General features: G+C 40.9%; 1 protein-coding gene across 1 annotated transcript in view; it reads right to left on the bottom strand.

The window, feature by feature from the left end:
* Positions 1–26,186, bottom strand: part of LOC143292230 (myosin-IIIb-like) — a 151,446-nt gene that overhangs the window by 57,205 nt on the left and 68,055 nt on the right. The window contains 12 exon segments of the mRNA XM_076602418.1: positions 3,724–3,860; positions 7,740–7,754; positions 8,280–8,315; positions 8,318–8,423; positions 8,661–8,749; positions 12,433–12,586; positions 13,295–13,436; positions 15,895–16,111; positions 16,628–16,754; positions 18,106–18,217; positions 23,364–23,462; positions 25,610–25,661. Coding sequence (XP_076458533.1) covers positions 3,724–3,860; positions 7,740–7,754; positions 8,280–8,315; positions 8,318–8,423; positions 8,661–8,749; positions 12,433–12,586; positions 13,295–13,436; positions 15,895–16,111; positions 16,628–16,754; positions 18,106–18,217; positions 23,364–23,462; positions 25,610–25,661 — 1,286 coding nt within the window.

The raw sequence follows: 26,186 nt of genomic DNA, 5'->3' as shown, positions 1-26,186 counted from the left end.
GGCTCACAGCTTGTTTATATCATAAATTATCAAATAAGTAACACATACAAAAACATTAACATTCTCACATGCATGCGTGCCCCCTCCACACACACACACGCAGACACACACACACACACGCAGAAACACACACACACACACACACACATCCACACACACAGAAGCTTTTAGAAATTATTTACAATATTCATTTGTGAAGCCAGAAGTCAGATCATTGACTTTAAAATCAGCAAACAACTTGTTAACACTGTATCACCAGTTAGAGCTGACAAGTCACACCAGTTACTGTTACTTTTTGTTTGTTTGGCGTCTCCTCTAGAGAGAGACAGGAGGGAAGAAGAGACAGGAAAAAATGGAAAGTGCATTGAAAAAGATGTGTGTGTGTGTGTGTGCGTGCGTGCGTGCGTGCGTGCGTGCATGTGTGTGTGTGTGTGTGTGTGTGTGTGTAAGCAAATTCATGCATGTACACAAATGGGTGTGTGTTAGTGCGTTTACTTGAATTGATGCTTCTTTCTCTCATTCTGCTTTGCTTTAATTCACGGGAAATCATTTATGTCTACCCACGACAGAATTTAGACATAGATCTCAAAGTTATAAACTGTTTCAGATTCAAAATAAGGCTAATCGTGCAGTATCTGATCAGATATGGAAAGAAGGGGAAAAGTACATAAGCAAAAACAAACAAACAAATGAAATGTAATATATCAAAATGCAATGAAAAGAGAAACAAAAGTAAATCTCACTATCAGAAAGATGGATTAAAAAGGTCTGCACAGCAATTTTCATAAACCCAAACAAGTGGATGAGAGAGAGAGAGAGAGAGAGAGAGAGAGAGAGAGAGAGAGAGAGAGAGAGAGCAGAGAGATAGCAAATAAAAGAAAACAAATAACAGCTAATGCATACATAGCACCATATTTTGCGTGGAAAGGATATTAAGGCAAATAAAACCAGAGAAGGAGAAAGGGGAGGGGGTGGGGTGGCGGGGGGAGTGAGAGAGAGAAACAGCAGCAGCAAAAAGAAAATTGAATCAAAGAGATACTCCCTTTCTCCCACAAAAAAAAAAGAAAAGAAAAGAAAAAAGAAGAATAGAAAAAGCTGAAAAAATCTTACTCTTATACTTGTTATTAAGCAGCATGTGTAAGAAATCAAAAGTCGGAACAAAAGAAAAGAAAGACTCACCAAAATGCATAAGTACATTTCCCCACACAGGTACACACCCCCTTCAAAGTGCATAAGTACATTTCCCCACACAGGTACACACCCCCTTCAAAGTGCATAAGTACATTTCCCCACACACCTACACACCCCCTTCAAAGTGCATAAGTACATTTCCCCACACACCTACACACCCCCTTCAAAGTGCATAAGTACATTTCCCCACACAGGTACACACCCCCTTCAAAGTGCAGAAGTACATTTCCCCACACAGGTACACACCCTCTTCAAAGTGCAGAAGTACATTTCCCCACACAGGTACACACCCCCTTCAAAGTGCATAAGTACATTTCCCCACACAGGTACACACCCCCTTCAAAGTGCATAAGTACATTTCCCCACACACCTACACACCCCCCTTCTTAGACAGTCACCAGGTAAGCTAAACAAAAACAAACAAAAAAAGAAAATTAAAGAAAAGTGAGTACAAATCATTATCTTTGCAAATTACTTACTAATTTACTGTAGATCTGAAATGTGATTCAAAGAAACCAAAATGAGTAAATAAATAAACAAACAACAACAAAAACAAACACAACTGAACAGTACCACAACAGAGCCAGCACTCACCACATACCTGACACTAAAGAAAGTACGAAAGAAAGAAAGAAAGAAAGAAAGAAATATCATTGGAAGTCAGTGGGAGAATATGCATGCCTGCACACATGCATGAACATGAGCACGCACACACACGCTATCACATGTATGCATGCACGCCCATGTGCGTGCGTACGCACACACACACACACACAAATCAATAAAAAAGCAAACACAGAGAGATGAAATTAAAAAATCTATATCTACATACAATTCACCTCAAATTGACAGAATTTAAATTCCTTACTCTTTTTCCAACAATTTCAAGAACACCAACAGTAATAACAATTAATGAACACACACACACACACACATGCACACACGAGCATACACACACACATGTGCGCGCGTGTATGTGCACACACACACATACACACACTCTCTCTCTCTCTCTCTCTCTCTTTCTCAACAACAGGATGACAACAAATGATTAAAATTCCCAAATTAGCTCTGTTTTTAGTCAGTACTCCTTCACAAAGACAAATGCAGTCTATTTAGGCAGAAGTAAATTTAAATCACTCTCAGACTAGTCCAGTTTGAGAAGAAGGAAAAACCCAAAAGAATTCCACCTGCAAACAATCTGAATTTCACCTTACTGGTAGGCAGACCTTACAGATTTTAGTTATCATTGGACTGTGAAGGGAGGGTGGATTTGAGGGCATTCGTTCCTGCCTCTCATATTCTGTGCTCAACTCAAGTAAACCATTTATTCAGCCTTGATGTTCCTCATAAATGTAACAAAACTGGTATTGATGACATTTCATCAATAATCAATGTATGACCCCCCAAAAAAACAAACAAAAAAGAACTACAGCAAATTATATATATATATACATGCTTTGTTTCTACTAATGAAAAGTAACTGTACTGAAGAAAACACATTCTCTAACATCACATCATAATGATGTCTTTCAAGTACTTTCTGCTATATTCAGGACATAGCAAGAGCATTTCGGATAGCGTGTTGCTTACACACCATCAATTCTTGTAAGATTCTTCTTCTTTTTTTTTTCCTCTTTTTTTCTTTTTTCTTTTTTTTTTTTTAGTACTGCGAGGATCTGGGAACAAGATCAACAACTTCAAGTGTTCAACGTTGCAAAAGATGTTCACCTTTGTCCAGTCTGCAACTTCTGAATTAAAATGCTACAGATTTTCTTTCTGGAGACTCAAGACTGGTTTGATGTCTATAAATTATGCAGGTACAGAAATTAATTATCTGTTTATGATCTTATCTGAACAAACATTCTGCAGACAGCTACAAGGGTGAAACAATTTCTCTGTAGATACAACATCCAAAAGAAAGGAAGATTTGAGTAACATTCAAAACATTGGAAGATCTGAGTAACATTCAAAACATAGGAAGATCTGAGTAACATTCAAAACATAGGAAAAACATAGGAAGATCTGAGTACCGTTCAAAAACATAGGAAGTTCTGAATAACATTCAAAACATAGGAAAAACATTGGAAGATCTGAGCAACATTCAAAACATAGGAAGATCTGAATAACATTCAAATCATAGGAAAAACATAGGAAGATCTGAGTAACATTCAAAACACAGGAAGATCTGAGTACATTCAAAACATAGGAAGATTCAAAACATAGGAAGATCTGAGTAACATTCAAAACACAGGAAGATCTGAGTAACATTCAAAACATAGGAAGATTCAAAACATAGGAAGATCTGAGTAACATTCAAAACATAGGAAGATCTGAGTAACATTCAAAACACAGGAAGATCTGAATAACATTCAAAACATAGGAAGATTCAAAACATATGGAAGATGTGAATAACGTTCGAAACACAGGAAGGAAAGCAAGAGGACTGGACACATAAGGTGACACCCCCCCTCCCCCTCCAGCCCCACGCAAAAAAAAAAGGAAAAAAAAAAAAAAGGAAAGAACACTCACTTTGCTGCCACCCATGGCAACGGTGTTGCGGGCACTATAGCTCATGGTCATAGCAGCAGACATGGTTGCCATGGGAGACGGGCCGGAGGAGGATCGCAAGCTGGCAGGTTCTGACGACAATCCTGATGCCAGGTTGCCTGAATGGAAAAAAACAGGTACTTTTTTTTTCCTTTCTTTTTCCCCCCCTTTCATTTTTTGGGGGGTTTGCTTCTGTGTGTGTGTGTGTGTGTGTGTGTGTGTGCGTGTAGTGTGTGTGTGTGTGTGTAGTGTGTGTGTGCGTGTGTGTGTGTGTGTGTGTGTGTGTGTGTGTAGTGTGTGTGTGCGTGTGTGTGTGTGTGTAGCGGGTGTGTGTGTATGTATATGTGTGTGTGTGTAGTGTGTGTGTTTGTAGTGTGTGTGTGTGTTTGTTGTGTGTGTGTTGTGTGTGTGTGTGTGTGTGTGTGTGTGTGCGTACATGTGCACACTCACATGCATGAATTCAGAACTCCAACCTCAATCTGATTTTCATGCAACCCATCACAGGAATCATGCACATTAAAACTAAACACAACATACATATAAAAGCCAGCACATGCAGGATCTTCCACAAGTCTTATCTATACGGACTGCAAACATTAAAACACTCAGATATATATATATATATATATATATATATATATATATATATATATATATATATATATATATATATATATATTGTTTGCCAGCTCTGGTTGAAAATATAGCTCAATGACAACAGAGAATCTGGTGCAAGTGTGTGTGTGTGTGTGTGTGTGTGTGTGTGTGTATGTGTGCGCGCGCGCGTGTGCAAGCCATGAATGTATACCATCATGGAAAAGGCAATAAACGAGACAGGTGCATACAACAGACTTGAAAACAAGACCTTCACTGACACAGGCCAGGCCTCCCTTGCGATGAGGCCAAAACACAAAAAGAGAAAAAAGAAAAAAAAGAAGAAAACATAGTTATCTATGCAGAAAGGGGGAAAAAATGACAGAGACTGGACAAATCTATGCTTACAAAGCTACAAAGCTGAAGGGAAAATCAAGGGAACAAACTGCAGAGATATACAGAGATCCCACAACGTGCAGATGATAACATGAAAAGTAATGACCAGGAGAGCAAAAAGACAGGATGGATAGGATGCATGTGAAACAGCTACCCTGTATATGGGATAAAGTTGTTGATTACAGCATGTGAGAGGGGATGCAAAGAAAACTTCGGTGTTGTGGAGTGTTTTATGAATGACGAAATTTGAAGAAAAAGGGAGAGAGAAAAAAAAGGGTAATAATCTGTATTGAAGATAAAGACTGAGCTATGGAAATGAATGAGAAAGTAAATGTTGTCAAGCAGCAATGTGTACACGTGTTCATGTGTGCCCGCACACACACACACACACACACACATGCACACACACACACACACACACACACACACACACACAGAGAGAAAGGACAAGAGATAGAGACAGACAGACAGGCAGACAGAGACAGATGAAACAGATGAAGGCAGAGAGAGATGACAGGGGCAGATGGATGGATTTCTTTATCAACAAGATCATATTGCATTTCATACTGGGCACACTCTTCACTTAATTAACCTCACTTGGACTGAGCTACATCTGTAATCTAATTATTAAGAGTGCAGATGGTAAAATGGGGAAAAAACCCCAGCAAAAACCTCACTGGTCCACACGGAATAAATACACTATATTTTTCAGTCTTCAGAAAAAAACATAATGTTAATGGGCCCACCACCTAATTCCATCAACTGAGCTTTTTGGATTGTATGGCCAAGTTCCACATCATAACCCAAAACGAGCAACATTTGCTTGAACTGCACTTATACTCAACAAAAAGAATTTTCAATCAGACAATTAGTCAACAAATTCCCAAAACATTAGTCACAAATTTCAGGCACATGATGTAAAGTAATGTATCGGTCATGACTTATTGAATCCCTGTATTTCTCTTCAAACACAACACATTTTAGGAGGTTTCTATCAGTATCAGTTACCAGCGATACACTTTTTAAATATAACAATCATAAGTTCAATATTTTGCCATATCAATTTCACTGACAAATAAGACATTCACCCAACTCACCAAAAGGCTCTAAAACTTCTTTAGAAAAAGAAAAGAACAAAGAAAGAAAAAAAAACTGAAAAACAACTTCTCCCCTACAGAAGCCATGCCATAAACACTATAATGACATTAAATGTAAGGCGTAGTATCTCAAAACTTTATTCATTCTCAATATACTTTCAATGTCCAATAATCAAAACCTTTCTCAAAATGTCACTCTTACCCCAGAGCTAATGTTAAGAAATAAACCCACAACAAAACACCTCTAAACCACAACCACTACAACCACACACACTTCTAAAAAAAAACCCCAAAAACCAACAGCATACTCACCACAGCACAATATAACACCCAAATACTTGTATGCATATGGTGTACTAACGCTACCATCATCAAACTTTTAATAAAAATTAAAAAACCCAACCTCAGCTTAAGTGAAAATATAATGATTTTAAGTGACATATGATAAATGTTTATAAACTGGAAACTTTCAACCAATCAATAACATACAGTAATTTAATCAGATTAAAGTAGATTCATGCATTATCAACCAGTATAAAGCTGAATGCTTTTATAACTAAGTTCAGTAAGGATGCAGAATGCGTATGTGCAGAACTTATCTCTAGCAGACACGTAATATTTTAATGTCAGAGGTCGAAATCATTTTTACCAAAATGTTTGGAGAGTTCACTTTGGTGTATTTTTGACAATTTCAAGATGTTATCTGCAATACAGAAGGTTTGATGCACAGTCCAACTGAACATTTGTAATAGCTGTTTGATTTGATGTTAGCGTTCTCAACCACTTTGCTTATGTATCTTTTAATGCTCACACACACACACACATGCGCATGCGCACACACACGCATGTGTAATCTGTACCTCCAGAGCACAGTAGAAGAAGACAAGAAAAGAAGACACTGTACAAGACAGCACAGTCTCTTGCGCTTTGAGCGGTAATGAGGTTTTTGCCAGATCAAATCATCCTACTCCTCTTGACCTCCGGAAATGTAGGTGAGGAAATAGATGATGGCAAAAAACCCTAATTCTCTTCTCTCAGATCCAAAGTTTGCAGATTTCAACTCAAGAATGCTCTATAGTTGTATGCTTCTGTTTCACAACATTTGCAAGTATGCCTGTTTTTAATTACTGTAGCAACACATCCACCTCATCTACTCGTAAGAATAGGGAATACCTTTTCTCATCATGATCATTAGTCTACGGCTATGGTCAGATTTTGAGTGTCTCTGTTTCTATCCAAAGCTGAATCCAATAACCTGCCACCACCAACACACTACGTGAACCACGCTCATGAACCACACACCACTGAAAAGTATCTGATCGATGCATGTGATTTTAAGTTCGAACAGCACACAAGCATGACCTCCACCCTAATATTCTACCATGAAGTCCCTCATCAGTCAGCCACCGTTCAGCACACTGTTGATCAACAGACCAGACCATGACAAAGCCACCATCACAGAACACAGCAGCATTAATTGCCCACAAAACGCATACGAACGGAAAGTGGGAGCTCTCATCAAGCAGTTGTTGCAACTGCTTCTTCGGAACAAACAACTGTAATTGTGACCATCTGCAATTCATACAGCAGGGATTCCTAGGTTGTTTTTTTTTTATCTTATATATGCAGAAGAGAAACAGAAACAGACTTTACAAGAAGTATAGTAACTACACGTTTCCACAATAGCAAAAAAACAAAAAAAAAAAAAACAAAAACAAAAAAAACTCTTGATGGTCATTTCTTATTCAACAAAACATTGCACAACAGTGAAACTGCAGCAAGTCTACATTTATCAGATTCAAAACAAAAGCTGTATATACAGAAAAAAACAGATTTAAAACGAAAAAAGTCAAGCAAGAGAATTAAAGAACTGTACAAAAAAGTGGAACATCAAAGATTTAATTCACTCACCCTCACCTAAAACCCCTGCATAAATAAGATATGACTTGATTCAGATCAAGAATATAGCGCTATGAAATATCAAAGTACAATTTCACAAAAAAAAAACAAAAAAAACAACAACAAAAAAACAAAACAATAATGGTCGTGATTTTAATGATTTTTTCATATTGTGGGGGGAAAAAACAGCTAAAATGCACCACAAAACAGTCACACAGTACTATCAAAACCAGCATACATACATAGGCAGAAGCCTTCATGTATGCTAAAAGAGCACACTACATTCAGTGTTTTAAACAAAAGAATTCACAACCTACTTTTAACACAACAAAAGTCAATAAAGTCATGAAATTAATGACAACAGAAGCAAATTAAAAGATGAAAGTTCAGACATGAATAAATAATTGAAAACAAAAAAACAACAACAAAAAACAACAAAGACAACAACAAACACATATAAAGAAGAAACACGACCACAGTACTGGATGTTACAGAAATCATCTTTCAGGTACACATAAAGGGAGCAAGTACTACACTGAGTGGCTGACCTACCGAAAGGAAACACACCTGTTTTGGTGAGTGGCGTCTGAAGAGAGTCCTCACAACCCTGTTGTCTGAAGTTCTCAGAATGTTCATGATCTCCACAGGCAGTCGGTCACGGTTCTTCTCCAGGAAGCCTGTCGCATCATACTCCACCTGTCGTAAGCATCAAGACCATGCAGTGATCACCACTGTTTTAAGTGTTTTGCTGAAATAAAAAAACACCTAAAACAGAGTATTAGTTTTCTCTCCCTCTCTTGGAAAACATAATAACAGCAATCATGCACATATCTACATGTTAAATTGTTTAGACACACAAACACACACACATACACAATCATGGATAAACACACACACACACACACACACACACACACACACACTATTAAGTACCTTTCCAGCAAAGTGGTCAATGCAGAAATGAAGGATTTTGCCTTTCAAGTTGGAGAAGACCCCAGAACGGATGTTCTGATTAAACTTATCTGCAAGACACAAAGCACAGAAATAAGCATGCAGGAAACACATTCATTAATGAACAGACAAACATGTAAAAGGACAGACAGATCTTACATATTCCATGGCTGTGGTATTCTGTAACAACAAGTGCAGTAACTCTGATCAAAACAATGCAAAAACACAGAATCAGAATGCTCAGCTTCATCCCTCAGCTTGCACAAAGGCACCGCACAGGTTCTTTTGTACCTTTCATTATGCTATACATTAGCAAATGGGTGGCATTGAACATTAATGGCTTTCAGCTGTGATTCATAATGATGATGAATGAATGACATGGATACTTATGTAGCACCTATCCTCGGTTGGAGACCAAGCTCTAAGCACTTTACAAACATGGGGTCATTTGTCCAACAGGCTGCCTACCTGGATAGAGTCGACTAACAGCTGACACTGGGCGCTCATCATTCATTTCCTGTGTCATCCAATCAGGTTCAAGTCATGTACACATACACGCTCATACGGACATGTAACATTTTACATGTATGACCGTTTCATTTATTTACCCTGCCATGTGGGCAGCCATTCTCCGTTTGCATGGTGGGTATGTTCCTGTTTCCATAACCCACCAAATTTGACATGGATCACAGGATATTTAACGTGCATATTTGATCTACTGTGTGCTTACAGACATGAAGGGGGTTCAGGAATTAGCAGGGTCTGCACATATGTTGACCTGGGAGATTGGAAAAATCTCCACCCTTTACCCACCAGGCGCCGTTCCCGAGATTTGAACCCAGGACCCTCAGACTCGGCTATTGCTCCCACCTTAACGTTGCTGACTGTCATTGCTTGTACTTCATGAAGACACAATTCCAGATCCTGCCACCATCAACCCTTGACTGCCATTGACCAGTATGCTTGTCAGTGAAGGGGCTATCTGAGGATGTCATTCATCACTCTGTATTTCGAGGAGGAATTTTGTTTAATGTCCCATCACACATATAGGTGATCGAAGACATTTTGTTAAAGTATTTATGAATACATCTGAGTATTATCAGTTAGAAGGGGTGGGAGATGTGGATGAATGGAGGGTTGGGAGAAACTGGGCAAATGAGGGTAAAAATGTGGGTGAAATTTGGAAGAAAAAAAACACAAAACAAAACAAAAAACAAAAAAAATCTAAATACAGTTACAGGAAATTACTTAAAGGACTTCGTAAAAGAGAAGTCGTTAAACTGACAAGCGAGACAACTGATAATGAATGCAAAAAGTCAAAAACATCAACATTCTCAGTCACTTGTGAAGACACACTTTTGTGTACAAAAGGCTTCATCAAGCTACAGTGAAAAATTATATGCTCAATTGTCAGGTTACTAAAGCATATGCACTTGACATTAGAACAATACTTGGTCCATTTCAATTCTTCCTCTTGGGACTGCACTGTGGACATCAATCACACCACTGATAAGTGAACAAAACGTAGTAAGTGAACTTCACAATCATCTACACTGATCTCAGTCCAGCAAGGTTCTGATGTCAAGGGGTTAAACATAGTACGGAGTGAAAAAACACAGCTTTGAAAAAAGAATTTGTAACAGTTTCATCAAGACACGTTTATATGTAGCTCAATGAGAGGTGATTCAGTGTGTATGTATGTTTGTATATATACTTACTTATTCATGTAACCCCATAGAAAAGAGATATTCTAAAGCTTCTATATTTTGCTATGATATGATGGAAGTCCATCATGACTGGTGAAGTTCTCAGTGACTCCAGAGATACAAACAGGGTAAAATAAAAAAAAAAAAAAAAAAAAAAGGGTGAACGGAAGCCATGGGTTGCCTGAGTGCCATACACCCCTCCCTCCGCACCCCCACCCCACCTCTTCACCCAGCTACTTTATCTAGAAGGGATACAGGGTGACACATCCTGACACACACTGACACATCCTGACACATCCTGACACACACTGACTACCACTGAACTGTAGAAGCTGTTGGAATGGTGATGGGGTTCATCACCAACCCGCTTAATATTGCTCCACTCCGGATTTTGGTCCGAATCGGTGACCAATTCTAAGTTTAATTTTCAGACTATTATCAGACTAAATATTGCTCCAAAGTCATGTGCATATGCTTCAGAAATGTGACAATTAAACATATAATGTTTTACTGTGATTTGATGAAGTCTTACCTGCACGAAAGTGTGTCATCACAGGTGACTAAGAACGATGATGCTTTTGATTTTTTGCAATCATTATTAGTTCTTCAGCTTGTTAAGTTAAAGACTTTTCTTTTACAAAGTCCATCAATTAATTTTCTGCAATTGCATTTAGATATTCATTTCAAATTCCACTCCCATCCCTCATTAACCCTGTTTCCCCCAACTCACCATTCATTCCCTCCTCATCCTCCTCTTCTAGATGACTATACTCAAATGTAAAAAAAAAAATAAACAAGAGGCAAAGCCTTCAAGACTCACTTGTGCTTCATGCTTTATCCTGTAAAGGAATCATTAGGAGGAAAAAAAAGAGATTTTAAAAATGGTTGAAAAGTGCTCTGTATTAAATATGATGGATAAGCTTGGGAGAAGAAAAAAGAAAAGAAAAAAAAATGTAATGTTTAAGATGAGAAAGATCAGTTTAAAGCAAATTAAGTCCCCTAGCATTAATTACAGAGTAATTTCCCTTTTTTTACTAACTGCACCAAAATGTTTGCAAAATAAATATAACTTCCATGCTTAGCAAAAGAAGTTCCTGTTTGAACAAAAAATTATAATAATGACTGCTCTTGTTGTTGGGTCAGAATATCAGATCAGAGTGCCAAGTTTAGAGAATACAAAAAATATAAATATAACAGTAAATGCAGTTTGCATATAATTAGCCTTCATTTTTTATTTTTTTGTGCCCATCCCAGAGGTGCAATATTGTTTTAAACAAGATGACTGGAAAGAACTGAACTTTTCCTATTTTTATGCCTAATTTGATGTCAACTGACAAAGTATTTGCAGAGAAAATGTCAATGTTAAAGTTTACCACGGACACACAGACACACAGACAAAGACACAGACACACACACAGACAACCGAACACCGGGTTAAAACATAGACTCACTTTGTTTACACAAGTGAGTCAAAAAATCAATACTCAAACAAAATGTCTACAATCAGCAGCATATGTGATGGGACATTTAAACAAAATTCCTCCTCCCTTGTTTTTGAGTGGGGTTTACTCCCTTATCCTTTCACTTTCCCAAGTCTTCCCACAAGGCAGCTGCGCTATTTCTCCCATGACTACTATCTTGCTGCGGCTGTGGCCCAACACTCAGCACATATCACAGATACACATAAGTTTACAATTGGGCCAACAGCAAACTGAGAGCTGTATTATCAATGGTTTCTCTGTTGCAATGGGAAATCATTTACAGCTTAGTCTTTTGTGAAGGACTATGACTCTCAAACTATTAGGCAAAATTGCTCTGGGTCTTAGTGCTGCAGTCTTGGGGGCTAGTTGGCCTTTGGGGACCATCCCCAATGCCGACTGTCCAAAAACCCTCCAGGCCGAGAGAGTGGGGATGTAACTTGGGCAAGACACTCTCCACTGCAATCAAATTCTTGCCCAGGTAAGTCGGGACAGCAGTTGCCTCCTCCGTGTGGTCATGGTCGGACACAACTGACTGTCATACTATTTTGCTGATCATTATTCACTAACCCACAAGAGTCTGGTCTGTGGCTCTAGGGAAGTGGCTTTCTTCGTCCAGCAGAGACAGCAGTCCCACAGGCTTGGACAGAAACATGTCCAGGATTGGCCGGTTGTCCACGTAGCTCACCTGGGTGGCGTCAATCTCCTCCTTCTCATACTCTGCCTGTTTTGAGCACAAAACATACATAAATGTGTCGTTGTTTTTTCTATCAAGACGAAATGTGTATAGCGCTGCAAATATTAGTGAATTGAAATCATTTCTGTCCTGGAAGTTTCCAACAACAACAATGAAAAAAAAAGATTACCATAAACTGCTATCATAAAATTGCACACACACACACACACACACACACACACACACACAAAAGATTCAATCCACATCTCACATCACAAAAAAAAAGAAAAAAAAGAAGAAATAAAATAAAATAAAGTGAAAATAAGGAAAACAAAATATAATAAAATAAACAAACATACAAATAAACAAAATTAAAATAATAAATTCACAGAGAGAGAGACAGAGAGAGAGGCAGAGAGAAAGGCACAGAGTGAGACAGACAGAGAGAGACAGACAGACAGACAGAGACAGAGAGAGAGAGGGAGACAGAGAGAGGCACAGAGACAGAGAGAGAGTGAGACACAGAGAGAGAGAGAGAGAGACAGAGAGAGACACAGAGAGAGAAACATCACACAAGATACACACAGTTCTACTTCTTTTCCTTCTCTCAACCCCCCCAACCCCCTCCACCCTGCCCCGTCCCCCCACCCCCACCCTCCCCACTCCCTCCTCCAATTTCTTTTTTAATCTCAGCATTCACCACAAATAAGTACCCAAACCCCAAACAAAACCCACTCCATGACATAAACCACTCACCAGTTCCCAGGCAAAGATATGCTGGTTGAAGTAGTACTGAATCTGTTCGTTGGCAATGTTGATGCAAAGCTGCTCAAAGGAGTTGGTTTTAAAATTCTCAAATCCAAAGATGTCCAGCAACCCAGTGACCAGGCGGTCATCCCTGGAGAACAGAAACAGCAGTACAAACAATGTGTGTGTACATTTTGTGGAGTGATGGCCTAGAGGTAACGCGTCCGCCTAGGAAGCGAGAGAATCTGAGCATGCTGGTTTGAATCACAATCACGGTTCAGCCGCCAATATTTTCTCCCCCTCCACTAGACATTAAGTGGTGGTCTGGACGCTAGTCATTCGGATGAGACGATAAACCGAGGTCCTGTGTGCAGCATGCACTTAGCGCATGTAAAAGAACACACAGCAACAAAAGGATTGTTCCTGGCAAAATTCTGTAGAAAAATCCACTTTGATAGGAAAAACAAATAAAACTGCACGCAGAAAAAAATACAAAAAAATGGGTGGCGCTGTAGTATAGCGACGCACTCTCCCTGGGGAGAGCAGCCCGAATTTCACACAGAGAAATCTGTTGTGATAAAAAGAAAAAAAAAAAAAAATCATGCAAGGACAGGTGTACTGCACAAGGAAAATCCCAGTACATACATATAGTGCCTAACACTCAGCTTATATTACAGACTGACATAATTTTACATTTGGGCCAAAAGCAGAGTGAGAGCTGTATCACCAACGGTTTCTCCATTGCAATGGGAAATCATTTACAGCTTAGTCTTTTGTGAGGGACTATGACTCTCCAACTGGAGGAAAAATTGCCATGGCTCTTAGTGTTGCAGCCTTAGGGGATAATTGGCCTTTGGGAACCATCCAAACGCTGAATGTCCTTAAACCCTTTTGGCCGAGAAAGTGGCAATGTAACTTGGGCAAGGCACTCTCCAATATAAAGGAAATTTTCTTCCTAAAATTACATTTAAATAACATACTTACCGTGACCCACTAGTGCAGACTCTGGCAGGGGTCTGATTCCTGTCCTGTGCAAACTACTACGCGCATGCGCGGAGAAAACGAAAGTAGCTACAGCCGATAACCTCCCAAAGTAGGTTACCTCCCCTGTGCATCCCTGACAAGTCAAATTTTAGTCCAGATAGTTGGGACAGCAGTTGCCTCCTCTTGCTGTTCTGATGGTCATAGTTGGACATGACTGACTATCATACACATCATAGTAAATCTTATATAACATGTTGGGTGCATGGAGGGGAGGACAGAAAAAAAAACCCTGATGGATTGACTCTCTTCTTCTTCTGTGTTCACTCGTATGCACATGAGTGGGCTTTTACATGTATGACCGTTTTTACCCTGCCATGTAGGCAGCCATACTCTGTTTTCGGGGGTGTGCATGCTGGGTATGTTCTTGTTTCCATAACCCACCGAACGCTGACATGGATTACAGGATCTTTAACGTGCGTATTTGATCTTCTGCTTGCATATACACACGAAGGGGGTTCAGGCACTAGCAGGTCTGCACATATGTTGACCTGGGAGATCGGAAAAATCTCCACCCTTTACCCACCAGGCGCCGTCACCATGATTCGAACCCGGGACCCTCAGATTGACAGTCCAATGCTTTAACCACTCGGCTATTGCGCCCGTCGATGGATTGACAACACTGCAGAATGGACAGGAAACCCATTTGTAGAGACCCAGGCTTTGACACACAACTGACAGACCTGGAGGAATCTGGTGAACAGTTCTTCTGTGTGGTGCCCCAACGATTCTTCACAGAGTTGAGGGAGAAGAACAAAGAAGACATGCATGTCGTCTAGGAAGATCATGATATATGATATCAATGATGAGTGTTGTCTTGTGTGTTATGTTTTTGTTTTGTTTTTCATGTGTCTGAATGTAAATTAGTGTTTGAGTATTTGGTTGGATCTATGTGCAGGGTTAAGCATGCAAATTTTTATTTTAGTGTCTAAAGTCATTTGTTTTTACATATTACAGCGCAACTGAGCATGTTTTACATGAAAAGGTGCTATATGAAAAATTATCACTGTCATCATTCCATAATGTCTCTATCATTATTTCTGATGAAAAAAGTCCTCCAAACGTACAAGAATTTGATCTAGATCACAATTTGATGATACGAATTATAGAACTTTCATGATAAATGAAGAGTATCTGTCAACATACAACTGTCTGAGATATTTGATACACAGGCAGAGAAACACTCACACAATACATACATGTACACAAGTGATAAAAAAAACACACTAAGTTCCTGGGATCTTGGGAACACACTCTCTCTCTCTCTCTCTCTCTCATACACACACGTACACACACCAACATACAAATACACACTCGCTCTCTCTCTTTCCCTTATACACACACCCTCACACATGCACACACACACACACACACTCTCTCTCTCTCTCTCTCACTGTTTCCCTCACACACATACACACATTCACGCACTAACTCACTCTCTCTCTCACAGTTTCCCTCACACACACACACACACACTCATACCCTCCCCCCACCCCACACACACCAAACCCCACCCCATCCTACCCCCAACATGCACACCCATAAAGCCCACCCACACACACACTCACTTTCTTTCAGCACTGGGTCCTGGTTTGAGGAGAGCAGAGATCCTGTTGACGATCCAGGAGAACAAACGACCATACAACGCCTTGGCCATGGCGTCTCGAGCGTCCACTGCTTCTTGTACGCTGTTACCGCGGACGATGACCTCGCCCTTGGCAACCATGCCCGTGGACGTGAGGCACTCCTGAATGTCGTTCCCGTCCAGCCCCAGAAACTGTGCAACTGAACGAAGACGTGTCCGTGTGGTTAGTGTTTGTGTGTGTGGTGAATGTGTGTGTGTGTGTGTGTGTGTGTGTGTGTGTGTGTGTGTGTGTGTGCTGTTTTGGTGGTTGTGAATGTGTGTGCACATGTGTGTGGTGTTGGTGTCTGTGTGTGTGTGTGGTGGGAGGGGGAGGGGGCATGGGGTATTCATGTGTGTGTGTGTGTGTGTGTATGTGAATTCCTCTACACCTTTTCTACCTCTTGCATTTGTCCGTATCATCTCACAAACACAGAAAAAATTATATCTACCAGAAAAAAATAAAATTTACTAAAGGACAAAAAAAAAAAAAAAAAGAAAAAAAAAAGATTGATCATCCAGAAAAGCTCTACCAGAGAACTCTGAAATGGTTTATCGATTAGGCTTTTTCAGTCCACAACAATCGGGGGTGGGGAGGGGTCGGAGACACGCACGTTAACATCCATGTTGAAGAACAATATCAACACATTAGCTGTACAGGAGAGAAGAAAGAGAGGTACCAATCTGCAGGGTACTGGTGTTGGCCACAGTGCAGGAATCCCCGCCATGGTTGTTGTCTGTCTCCACAAAGTCAACGTTGCCTGCATGAAGGATGGCTGCCAGCACTTGGTACACCGACGTCACCTCCTGAAATCATACACAGCATGTGTCTGAAAATGTTCTTCCACACGACGGGCGCAACAGCCGAGTGGTTAAAGCGTTGAACTGTCAATCTGAGGGTCCCGGGTTCGAATCACGGTGTCGGCACCTGGTGGGTAAAGGGTGGAGATTTTTACGATCTCCCAGGTAAACATTTGTGCAGACCTGCTAGTGCCTGAACCCCCTTCGTGTGTATATGCAAGCAGAAGATCAAATACGCACGTTAAAGATCCTGTAATCCATGTCAGCGTTCGGTGGGTTATGGAAACAAGAACATACCCAGCATGCACACCCCCGAAAACGGAGTATGGCTGCCTACATGGCGGGGTAAAAACGGTCATGCATGTAAAAGCCCACTCGTGTGCATACGAGTGAACGCAGAAGAAGTTCTTCCACTGCTGTTAAGGAGTAGGTAGCGGGTCGTTGCTTTAACTATAGTATGATATTTTCATCTGTTCTCTTACTGTGCTTATCGCACTGGTTCATTTTGTGATTATTGTATGAGATTAATTAGCATGAACTTTGTATCTATGCATTTCACGTTCCTTTTGTGTTTATGATGACTGACTGTGAAACAATGTAATCAATACATGTGCATGGTTGTGACCATTGTACAAAAGGTCCTCATCAACTTAGCATTTCAGTATTTTATGTCTTTTATGTGTTTACATTGAGTGACTGTGATTTTTGTGCACTGTTTGCGTAAAATACACCACACGTGAATTTCTCTTACTGAGATGATAAAGTATTCTGTATTCTGTAGGTTGGCATCATGTAAAATGCCTTCCAACCAGATGTCAATGAACAACTGAAAGGTCTCAAGAGGAACAGGCACCACTGAACACCACCAAAGTGACTCCTCTGGCGTGTGGCCTCCTGGTAACCTAACATCGATGGTTCCTTGTGGACTGCCAATGCTGGAACTGTGACGGATGAACCCGGGTGTGGCCATGTATGGGGGAATCTAAATGAGGGGCGTGGGAGTAATGTCATTGAAACGGTGCAGAAAATGGAGCAGCAAAAAAAAAAAAAAAAAAAAAAAAAAAAAAAGGTCTCAAGAGGAGACTGAAACACCATGGCTGACAAATCTCACCCTTGGGTTCTGCAGTAAACGTTTCATTCCCTCTGTATGGCAGAAACAGATGCAAAGGCCATGCACTGACAATTTTTTTAGCTTGACTACATGACAATGACTGAATTAACATTTTATTCACAACTCATCTGTACATGACAAATGTGCAATCCATTTCCATACTTTCATGTGTGTTTTTTTGTTAGTATTTTCTACAACAATCACTGAGATTTAGACTTGGGTTGTGTCTCTGAAAGGGTAACTCACATCTGGCTGGAAACCAATGATGTCAAAGCAATGTTCGATGGCCTTGAACTTGACCTTGTTGACGGAAATTGCTGCCACATCAGGTGGCTGGCTTGTGTACTCGTGGATGTACCTGAAAGTAATTGCATGGCTCACTTTCATTTCTCACCATCTCATACAGGTCAAAACTGTCATTGAAAAAAAAGGCAGGAATATACCTTGATTCAATATTCATTTGTGCATTTACTCTTATGAGGAAAATAAGTCTTTGAAGAATGTTGATGGAATTGTTGCGTTCTGTACGCATTGCACACAGTTCCAATATATCTTTAACTGTTGTAACATTATTAAAGAAAGGTCAATAAAAAAAGTAAGAAAAAATATTGAAGCAGCACACGGACGCCGGACAACGTTTAAAACATTTAATAACAAAACTAAAACATTCTCAAATCAACTTCGCTAAAACAGTCGTTGAACAACGTGGTCATAGCAACGCTTCCGGTATCAAATACAATTGACTAAAAACCCAAATCGCATGCGACGTTATGTCATTAGGTAAGTCGTATTAGGTAAGTGCTACAGGGCTCCCCCCAGAACGGCGCACTGCGTTGAATTCAAACGTACCAAAATAAAACAAGTAATATAATGGATAGACTCGCTAACAACTGTCCAATATCATTTGGAAAGTATAAGCTTGGTTGAGTCTTTCAGGTATCATTAATAAGGGGAACAAGAAAATGTCTGTTCGACCTGTTCTATGTTGTAATGTTCAGACTCGGCTGAGTCGGTAAAATGTTCGATATTTCTTTGGCTTCTGCACCAGTCTTCCTGTGCGAGTTGTAACTTGTGGTGCCGGAGCATCTGACAAAGGATACTGGGTAGGTGCTGGAATGTTGCCTTGTGCATCATCAGATCTGGTAGCGCGATCAGATCCGGCAGCATCACCCGTTTTGGCAGTGCGATCTTCCTGAGGAGCATGAGGGTCCTGTGGTTCAGACACACAGGAATCCTGATTGGTTTTGGGAAAAGTTTGTGGGGAATAAGCAGGCTTGAGTCGATCCAGTGACACGCGAACAGCCTTTCCATCTTTGAAAATGTCAAAGTGTTTTTCAGCACGGGTCAATACAGGGAAAGGTCCATCGTAAGGTCTCACTAATGGGCCCTTGTGTGCGTCATGTCGAAGGTACACCTGATCCGCTGACTGCAAGTTTTTGGGAATGTACGACGCTGATGATCCATGGTGGGAAGGGGGGGAAGGGGAAAGTTTTCTAAGTTTTTCTTGCAGTTCTTGGACGAAAGTACTGGAAGGGAACACTTTGTCTGCACATGGGGGTGGAAGGAAATCGCCAGGCACTCGGAGGTTTGTGCCATAAGTGAAGAGAACAGGAGCAGCATCAAGATCTTCTTTCCACGTTGTCCGGATGCCAAGCATCACGATCGGTAGTTCATCCATCCAGCGTGGTCCATTGAGGCGAGCTTTGAGAGCAGCTTTGAGGCTGCGATGAAACCTTTCCACCATGCCGTTGGCCTGGGGGTGGTATGCTGTGATAGTTTGGGGTTTAATTCCGAGCACCATATTCAGCTCTCGCCACAGCGCACTGGTGAACTGACGGCCTTGGTCTGAAGTAATTGTGTTTGGGACCCCGAATCGCGCGATCCAAGTACGCAATAAGGCTTTGGCACAGGTAACAGCTTCTGCGTTGGGGAGAGGGATAGCTTCTGGCCATCTTGTGAATCTGTCCACGATGGTAAGCAGATAATTGCAGTCTTCTGATGAAGGGAGGGGTCCCACAAGGTCCACGTGTATGTCACCAAAGCGTCTATCAGGGGGGTCAAAAGAGGACAGTGGAGTTTTGGTATGGCGGCCAATTTTGCTAGCCTGACATTCATGACAAGCCCTGACCATGTTCTTCACATCCTTTTTGAGTCCGGGCCAGATGTAGCGTGCTGAGATAGCGCGGGTGGTGGGTTTGGGTCCAGGGTGAGACAGGTTGTGCAAAACATTAAATACAGTTTTTGTCCATGCTGGAGGTACCACCGGCCGGGGGTGGCCAGTAGAAACATCACACAGAATTTGGGTGCCATCCAGAGTGATGTCCTTTAGTTGTAGAGATCCTGGTTTGGAGCGTAAGTCTGCAACGTTGGGATCGGTTTGCTGTGCCACTGCCATTTGAGCAAGATATACAGCAGGGATTGATGATGTGCTAGCAATCAGTGGCTCCTGGTCAGGCACAGGTGCCCTGGAGAGTGTATCAGGTACAATGTTGTCTGACCCACTGATGTGTCTGATGTCAGTTGTGAACTCGGCTATGTAGCAAAGCTGACGTTCTTGGCGAGGGGATCTGTCAGTGTTGCTTGTCAGGGCATGAGTTAGTGGTTTATGGTCTGTGAGCACCGTAAATGTTTTTCCTTCCAGGAAGTAGCGGAAATGCTGGATTGCACTGTAGATGGCCAACAGTTCACGGTCAAACGTTGAGTAACGTTGTTGGGTTGGTGTGAGCTTCCTTGAGAAGAATGCAATGGGTTTCCAGGCACCATTCTGCTGTTGTGACAGTTCGGCTCCTATGGCAGTGTCTGATGCATCCACCGAAAGTTTTGTTTCAGATTGTGGGTCGGGGTGATGAAGCATAACAACAGAAGCCAGTGCTGATTTGGCCTCCTGGAATGCAGCTTGACATTCAGGTGTCCATGTGAATTTCTTGGGTTTACCTTTGAGAGCCTCAGTCAGAGGTGCAAGGCGCTTTGCGATGCCTGGAAGAAATCTGTGGTAGAAATTTATCATTCCCAGAAAACGTTCAAGAGCTTTCTTATCAGAAGGTGTGGGAAGATCGACAATTGCGCTAACTTTTTCTGGCAGGGGTTCAATCCCGGCTGCTGAGACTAAATGTCCAAGGAAATGCAGGGAAGATTGACCAAAAACGCATTTCTTGATATTGACCACTAAACCGTTGGAGGTGAGTAGGCTGAAAATGGTGCGTAGATCGGCCTCATGTTGTTCGGGTGAATCACTTGCAACAAGAATGTCATCGAGATACACAAAACAGCAATCTAGGTCCTTCAAAACACCATCCATGAGGCGTTGAAACGCCTGAACTGCATTTTTCAGACCGAACGGCATTTTCAGAAACTCATACAGGCCGAATGGGGTGATGACTGCTGTTTTTGGAATATCCTGTGGTGCAACTGGGATTTGGTTGTAGCCGCGAACAAGGTCAATTTTGGAAAAAATTATTTTTCCAGCAAGGTTGGCATTCAGGTCCTGGATGTGGGGAAGGGGGTAGCGGTCATCTCTAGTTATATCATTGAGTCGACGATAATCTCCGCAGGGACGCCAGCAGCCATTGCTTTTCTTCACCATGTGCAGTGGTGATGACCAAGGGGAAGATGAACGGCGGACGATACCTAGGTGCTCCATTTCATCAAACTCTGCCTTAGCAGCTGTCAATTTCTCATGGTCGAGGCGACGTGCACGTGCATGCACAGGGGAACCAGTAGTGGGGATGTAGTGGAGTACACCATGCTTGTTTTCTGTGAAGGAAGGTACTAGGAGTTCAGGAAAATCCTCTACAATTGCTTCGTAGCGGGAATGAATCTTGTGTATGCCTCTTCCTGCTTGCGAGCGTGCCAGTCGTCCAGGAATCACCAGATCTCCATCCAGGGACACCAGACGTCTGTTGGTAAGATCAATAGCCAGTCTTTGGGTAGCAAAAAAGTCTGCGCCTAGGATTGGCTGAGTCACATCTGCGATCCAAAACTTTTGAACAAACGATGCGCCCTGGCCTAATCGTAATGGGATATTCCTTTTTCCATAAGTAGGAATGGCTGAGCCGTTGGCAGCAATCAAACTGGGTCCTCGAGTCTTTTTGCGTTCTGCGACACTTGCAGGGAAAACAGATTCCTCAGCCCCCGTGTCAACCAGAAAACTGCGTCCTGACAAAACATCTGCTACCATGATTGTGTTAATGTTGACTGAGGTAGCTGTTGAAAAGTCCTGAGATTCGGTGGAGCTAATGTTAGCAGCCTGTTTTTGATCTCTTTTCCACTTAGGTTGTTGTGGGGCCATTGCACAGGGTCGACCACCAACCTTGATTTCGCAGCGTCTCGCTTCAGTTCCGAATCGTGCGTGGTACTTGCACAAAGTGAAAGGATTTGAAGCAGCAGTGCTAGAATAATTCTTTGGTGGTCGATTAGATGTAGCTGCCACAAATGCAGGAGTTGGAAGATCCACTTCCAAAATGTGGTCAGCCTTTTCGGCCAGAACCTCAAGATCTTCGTTTGGAGACTGGGCAAGAATCTTTCGGACTTCTGGTGGCAGTTGATTCAGAAAAAGAGCTCTGAAGAGAGTCTCTGGGTTGGAATTCATCGTTTGCATGTACTGTAATAATTCTGACGGTCGTTTGTCTCCCAGACCTTGCATTTGCAGAAGGGCAGTATCTTTCTGTAGTTGTGTGGATTCAAAAGCTTTGAGTAGAGCCGCCTTGAGTGTTTCATACTTTTGGGTGTCTGGGGGGCGTTCAATTACCGCTTGTACGCGCCTGGATGTATCTGAGTCGAGAAGTTGTACCACATGATGAAATTTTGTCAAATCATTCGTGATGGGAGGTGTGTGGGTAGCAAAAACAGCTTCCAAACGAAGAAACCATGCTGATGCATTGGTTGTCCAAAAGGGGGGTGCTTTGAAAGCGACAGCTGCCACAAGTGGTTGAGGAGGAAATTTTTCTGTCTGAGATAAAGTATGTTGCCGGATGGCGTCTGCAAGTTGTGTAATTGCTTCTGTTGTCATCGACATGATTGTAATTTGTATGAGTTTGTGAGTATACGAGTGGTCGTAGCTGGTATTAGCTGGTCACTATTAGATTCTACTCACGTCGGGGTCACCAATGAAGCAGCACACGGACGCCGGACAACGTTTAAAACATTTAATAACAAAACTAAAACATTCTCAAATCAACTTCGCTAAAACAGTCGTTGAACAACGTGGTCATAGCAACGCTTCCGGTATCAAATACAATTGACTAAAAACCCAAATCGCATGCGACGTTATGTCATTAGGTAAGTCGTATTAGGTAAGTGCTACAATATTGTATGAAATCTTCACATTACAATGCAGTATAATTCAAGTTAGAAATAACACACACACACACACCAAGGATATTTACAATACACACACAACCATGGATATTTACAATACATACACAAACAAACTAAACAGAAAAGTAAATTTTACAACCTTAAATGTACAGAAACAGCCTGAGGTAAAACCTATAGTGACTATGTACCTGTATGTGGTGTTGTCTTTGAGGTGGTAAACATCATCACTGTCGTTTGAGCACAACCCATCATGTATGTAATAGAAGATGTGAAAATTCTGCTCCCCTCTGCACACAAACATTAGAGGAACATGCCCTTTCATTCTGATAAAAATCAGTCTACAAAAAAGTTTAAGTTCAGAGGCTAGCAGCACTGAATATAAAACAACACTAGAGAAGAATGACTCATTTAACTGTGCTCTTTAATCATACAAGGGACACAACTTCAGTCCAATGCTGAAAGGCACTTCACCTGGGGCTGTATTCATGAGAACATCGTTCCTGAGGGTAAATGTGTACTTGTGGATAATCTGGCTGAGGCAAGGCAAACTGCCCGAGGGTAAGCAATATCCACTATTCATGAACACAAGAGTCTACCCGCGTGTCCACAAACCTGATGGCAATTTACCCTTACTACCTGCCATGGGTGACTGAACACAAAGCAGAGGTACATATGGCGGATTTTTTTGCAGCATTTTTCTTTCTTTTTTTTTTTTTAAAGGGAAAACAAGCGTACTTTACGGATAGCAAACTCTGCGAACTCTCTCGACAATGTTCCGAGCTGTAGTGCGATGAGAAGTGAAACTGTGAGCATGCGCAGACGGGAATCGTCGGGATTTTTTAAAAAAGAAGATGGGTTAGCTGTCAGAGCGATAACTTACCCTTCAAGGTAAACTGTATCAGCGGGTCCCAACCATGTCAAAGATAACTTGCCTGAAGGCAAAATGAATTTTGTCTTGAATATGGCCCCAGGTCTTCATTTTATAAACTGACAGTTAAAGAACCCACAACCTTTCATGGCCACAAAGGCTGTGAATTCATGTCCAATGTGTCTAGTGCTTGGTCAAGTTAGGCAGGGCCCAATTCTTTCCTTCCACCACATTAACTTTCCCCAACCGTAGTTAGGTATGCAGTTGCACCTGGGTGGAGTGGAGAAAATCAAGAGTGAAATGCCTCTCCAATGGATTCAACACCATGCTGAATCCGGGACCTGAGCCCTGTTCAATAGTGATTATTGGATCAGAAGTCCAATTAATTTCCAAATGGATAAAGAAAGATGTATTGTATTGTATTGTATAGTAAAATCTGTATTGTATTTGTATTGTATTGTTGTATTGTATTGATTGTATTGTCTTGTATAGTACTGTAAAATCTGAATTGTATTGTATTGTATTGTCTTATTAGTATTGTAAAATTTGTGGTGAGTTGTGTTGTATTCTATTGTATTGCATTGTATTGTATTGCTGTATTGCGCTGTATTGTCTTGTAACAAATAACCAATTCTGCCACGGTGCCTCTGAACTGACAGCACTAAGGAAAAAACCTGGAAACTCACTCTGTATCTCTTTTCTTTATCTGTCTACGTACAAGCTGGGAAGTACTGGTCATCATTGGCTTTAAGTGACATTCGCTTACTGCGTTAAATATTTTGGAGCCAATGTTACTGTATTTATTGATACCTTCGTGGATTAATGTAGAGAAAATAAAGAATGTCAACAGCATTGTAGTAAAAAAAAAAAAAAAATCTTGGTGCTGCATTACAAGAATCACCTGTGCCTGTTTATGATGATTACATTTTGGACAATTTACATCTTTGAACAATCTTGAAATATTCTATCTTGTGCCAAAAGTAAATAATTCATGATACTTCCAAAGCCACTATGAATAATAACAATAATATTGATATTCATATAGTGCTAAATCTTGTGCAGAGACAAATCAAAGCGCTTTCACACCAGTCATTCACATGCATGCATAACTCTAAAACTGGAGAAACTGAAGACAAGGAAGAGGCAGGGAAGGGAGGCTATTTTGGGAAGAGGTGGGTTTTAAGGCCAGACTTGAAAGAGCTGAGTGTGGAGACTTGACGAAGCAAAAAAGGAAGTTCATTCCAATTACAAGGTCCAGAGACAGAGAAAGAACTGTGGCCAACAGTGGAGTGTTTGTATCTGGGTATGCATAAACAAAGTGGATCCAAAACCAATCGTAGAGAGTGAGATGAATCCCAAGCATATAAATACAAATATGAAACATGCATGCATATGTGTTGTGCACCCACATGCACACACTGCAAACACACACATACTTATACTCACTTGCACAAACACACACACACCCCACACACATCCTTACACACACAAACACACACAAGCATTCAGGCATAAAAAGCAAGCATAGATATACCCATTAACAGCAAAAAATGTAATGTGACTTACGTAGCTTGATATATGACCCTGGACTTTTCCAACAGGTATTCTGTGATCCTTGCTGGAAAATGAGGATACACATCAGAATGCAAGCACACACCCAGCCACAGTCAACATATGGATTCTTATGACATTTCATGCAAACAATAAAAGAAAAATTACACAAATCCAAGACTCAACATATCATTGACAATTTTGACAATGGTAGCGATTCAAAATGGAATGGTAGCTCTAATAAGCCATTGGCATGTTGTACATGTGGGTAAATTTAGCCGTGAATATTTCAAGCCAGCGTATATGGGTAATTGATAAATACATCAGTGTTAAACCAACAAACAAAAGAACGACAGATGTTAATGATCCATCAGTTATCTTTTTTCCCCCAAACTGTTAATAATAATAATAATAATAATAACAGTCCGATTCATACGCACCTTTCCATGTAAAACATGCTCAACTGCAGTGTACAAAGTAAAAAAAAAACAAAAAACAAAAAAGACTAGTAAAACATACCTTTAAAAACACTAAAATGAAAACTCTAACATTCATAACCCTGCACAAACACACAACCAAACACAAAAGTACT

Source organism: Babylonia areolata, chromosome 18, assembly GCF_041734735.1.
Source record: "Babylonia areolata isolate BAREFJ2019XMU chromosome 18, ASM4173473v1, whole genome shotgun sequence".
In the NCBI taxonomy this organism is placed as follows: Eukaryota; Metazoa; Mollusca; class Gastropoda; order Neogastropoda; family Buccinidae; genus Babylonia; species Babylonia areolata.
Note: the sequence above shows the minus strand (reverse complement) of the source record. Positions and strands in the feature narration are given on the sequence as shown.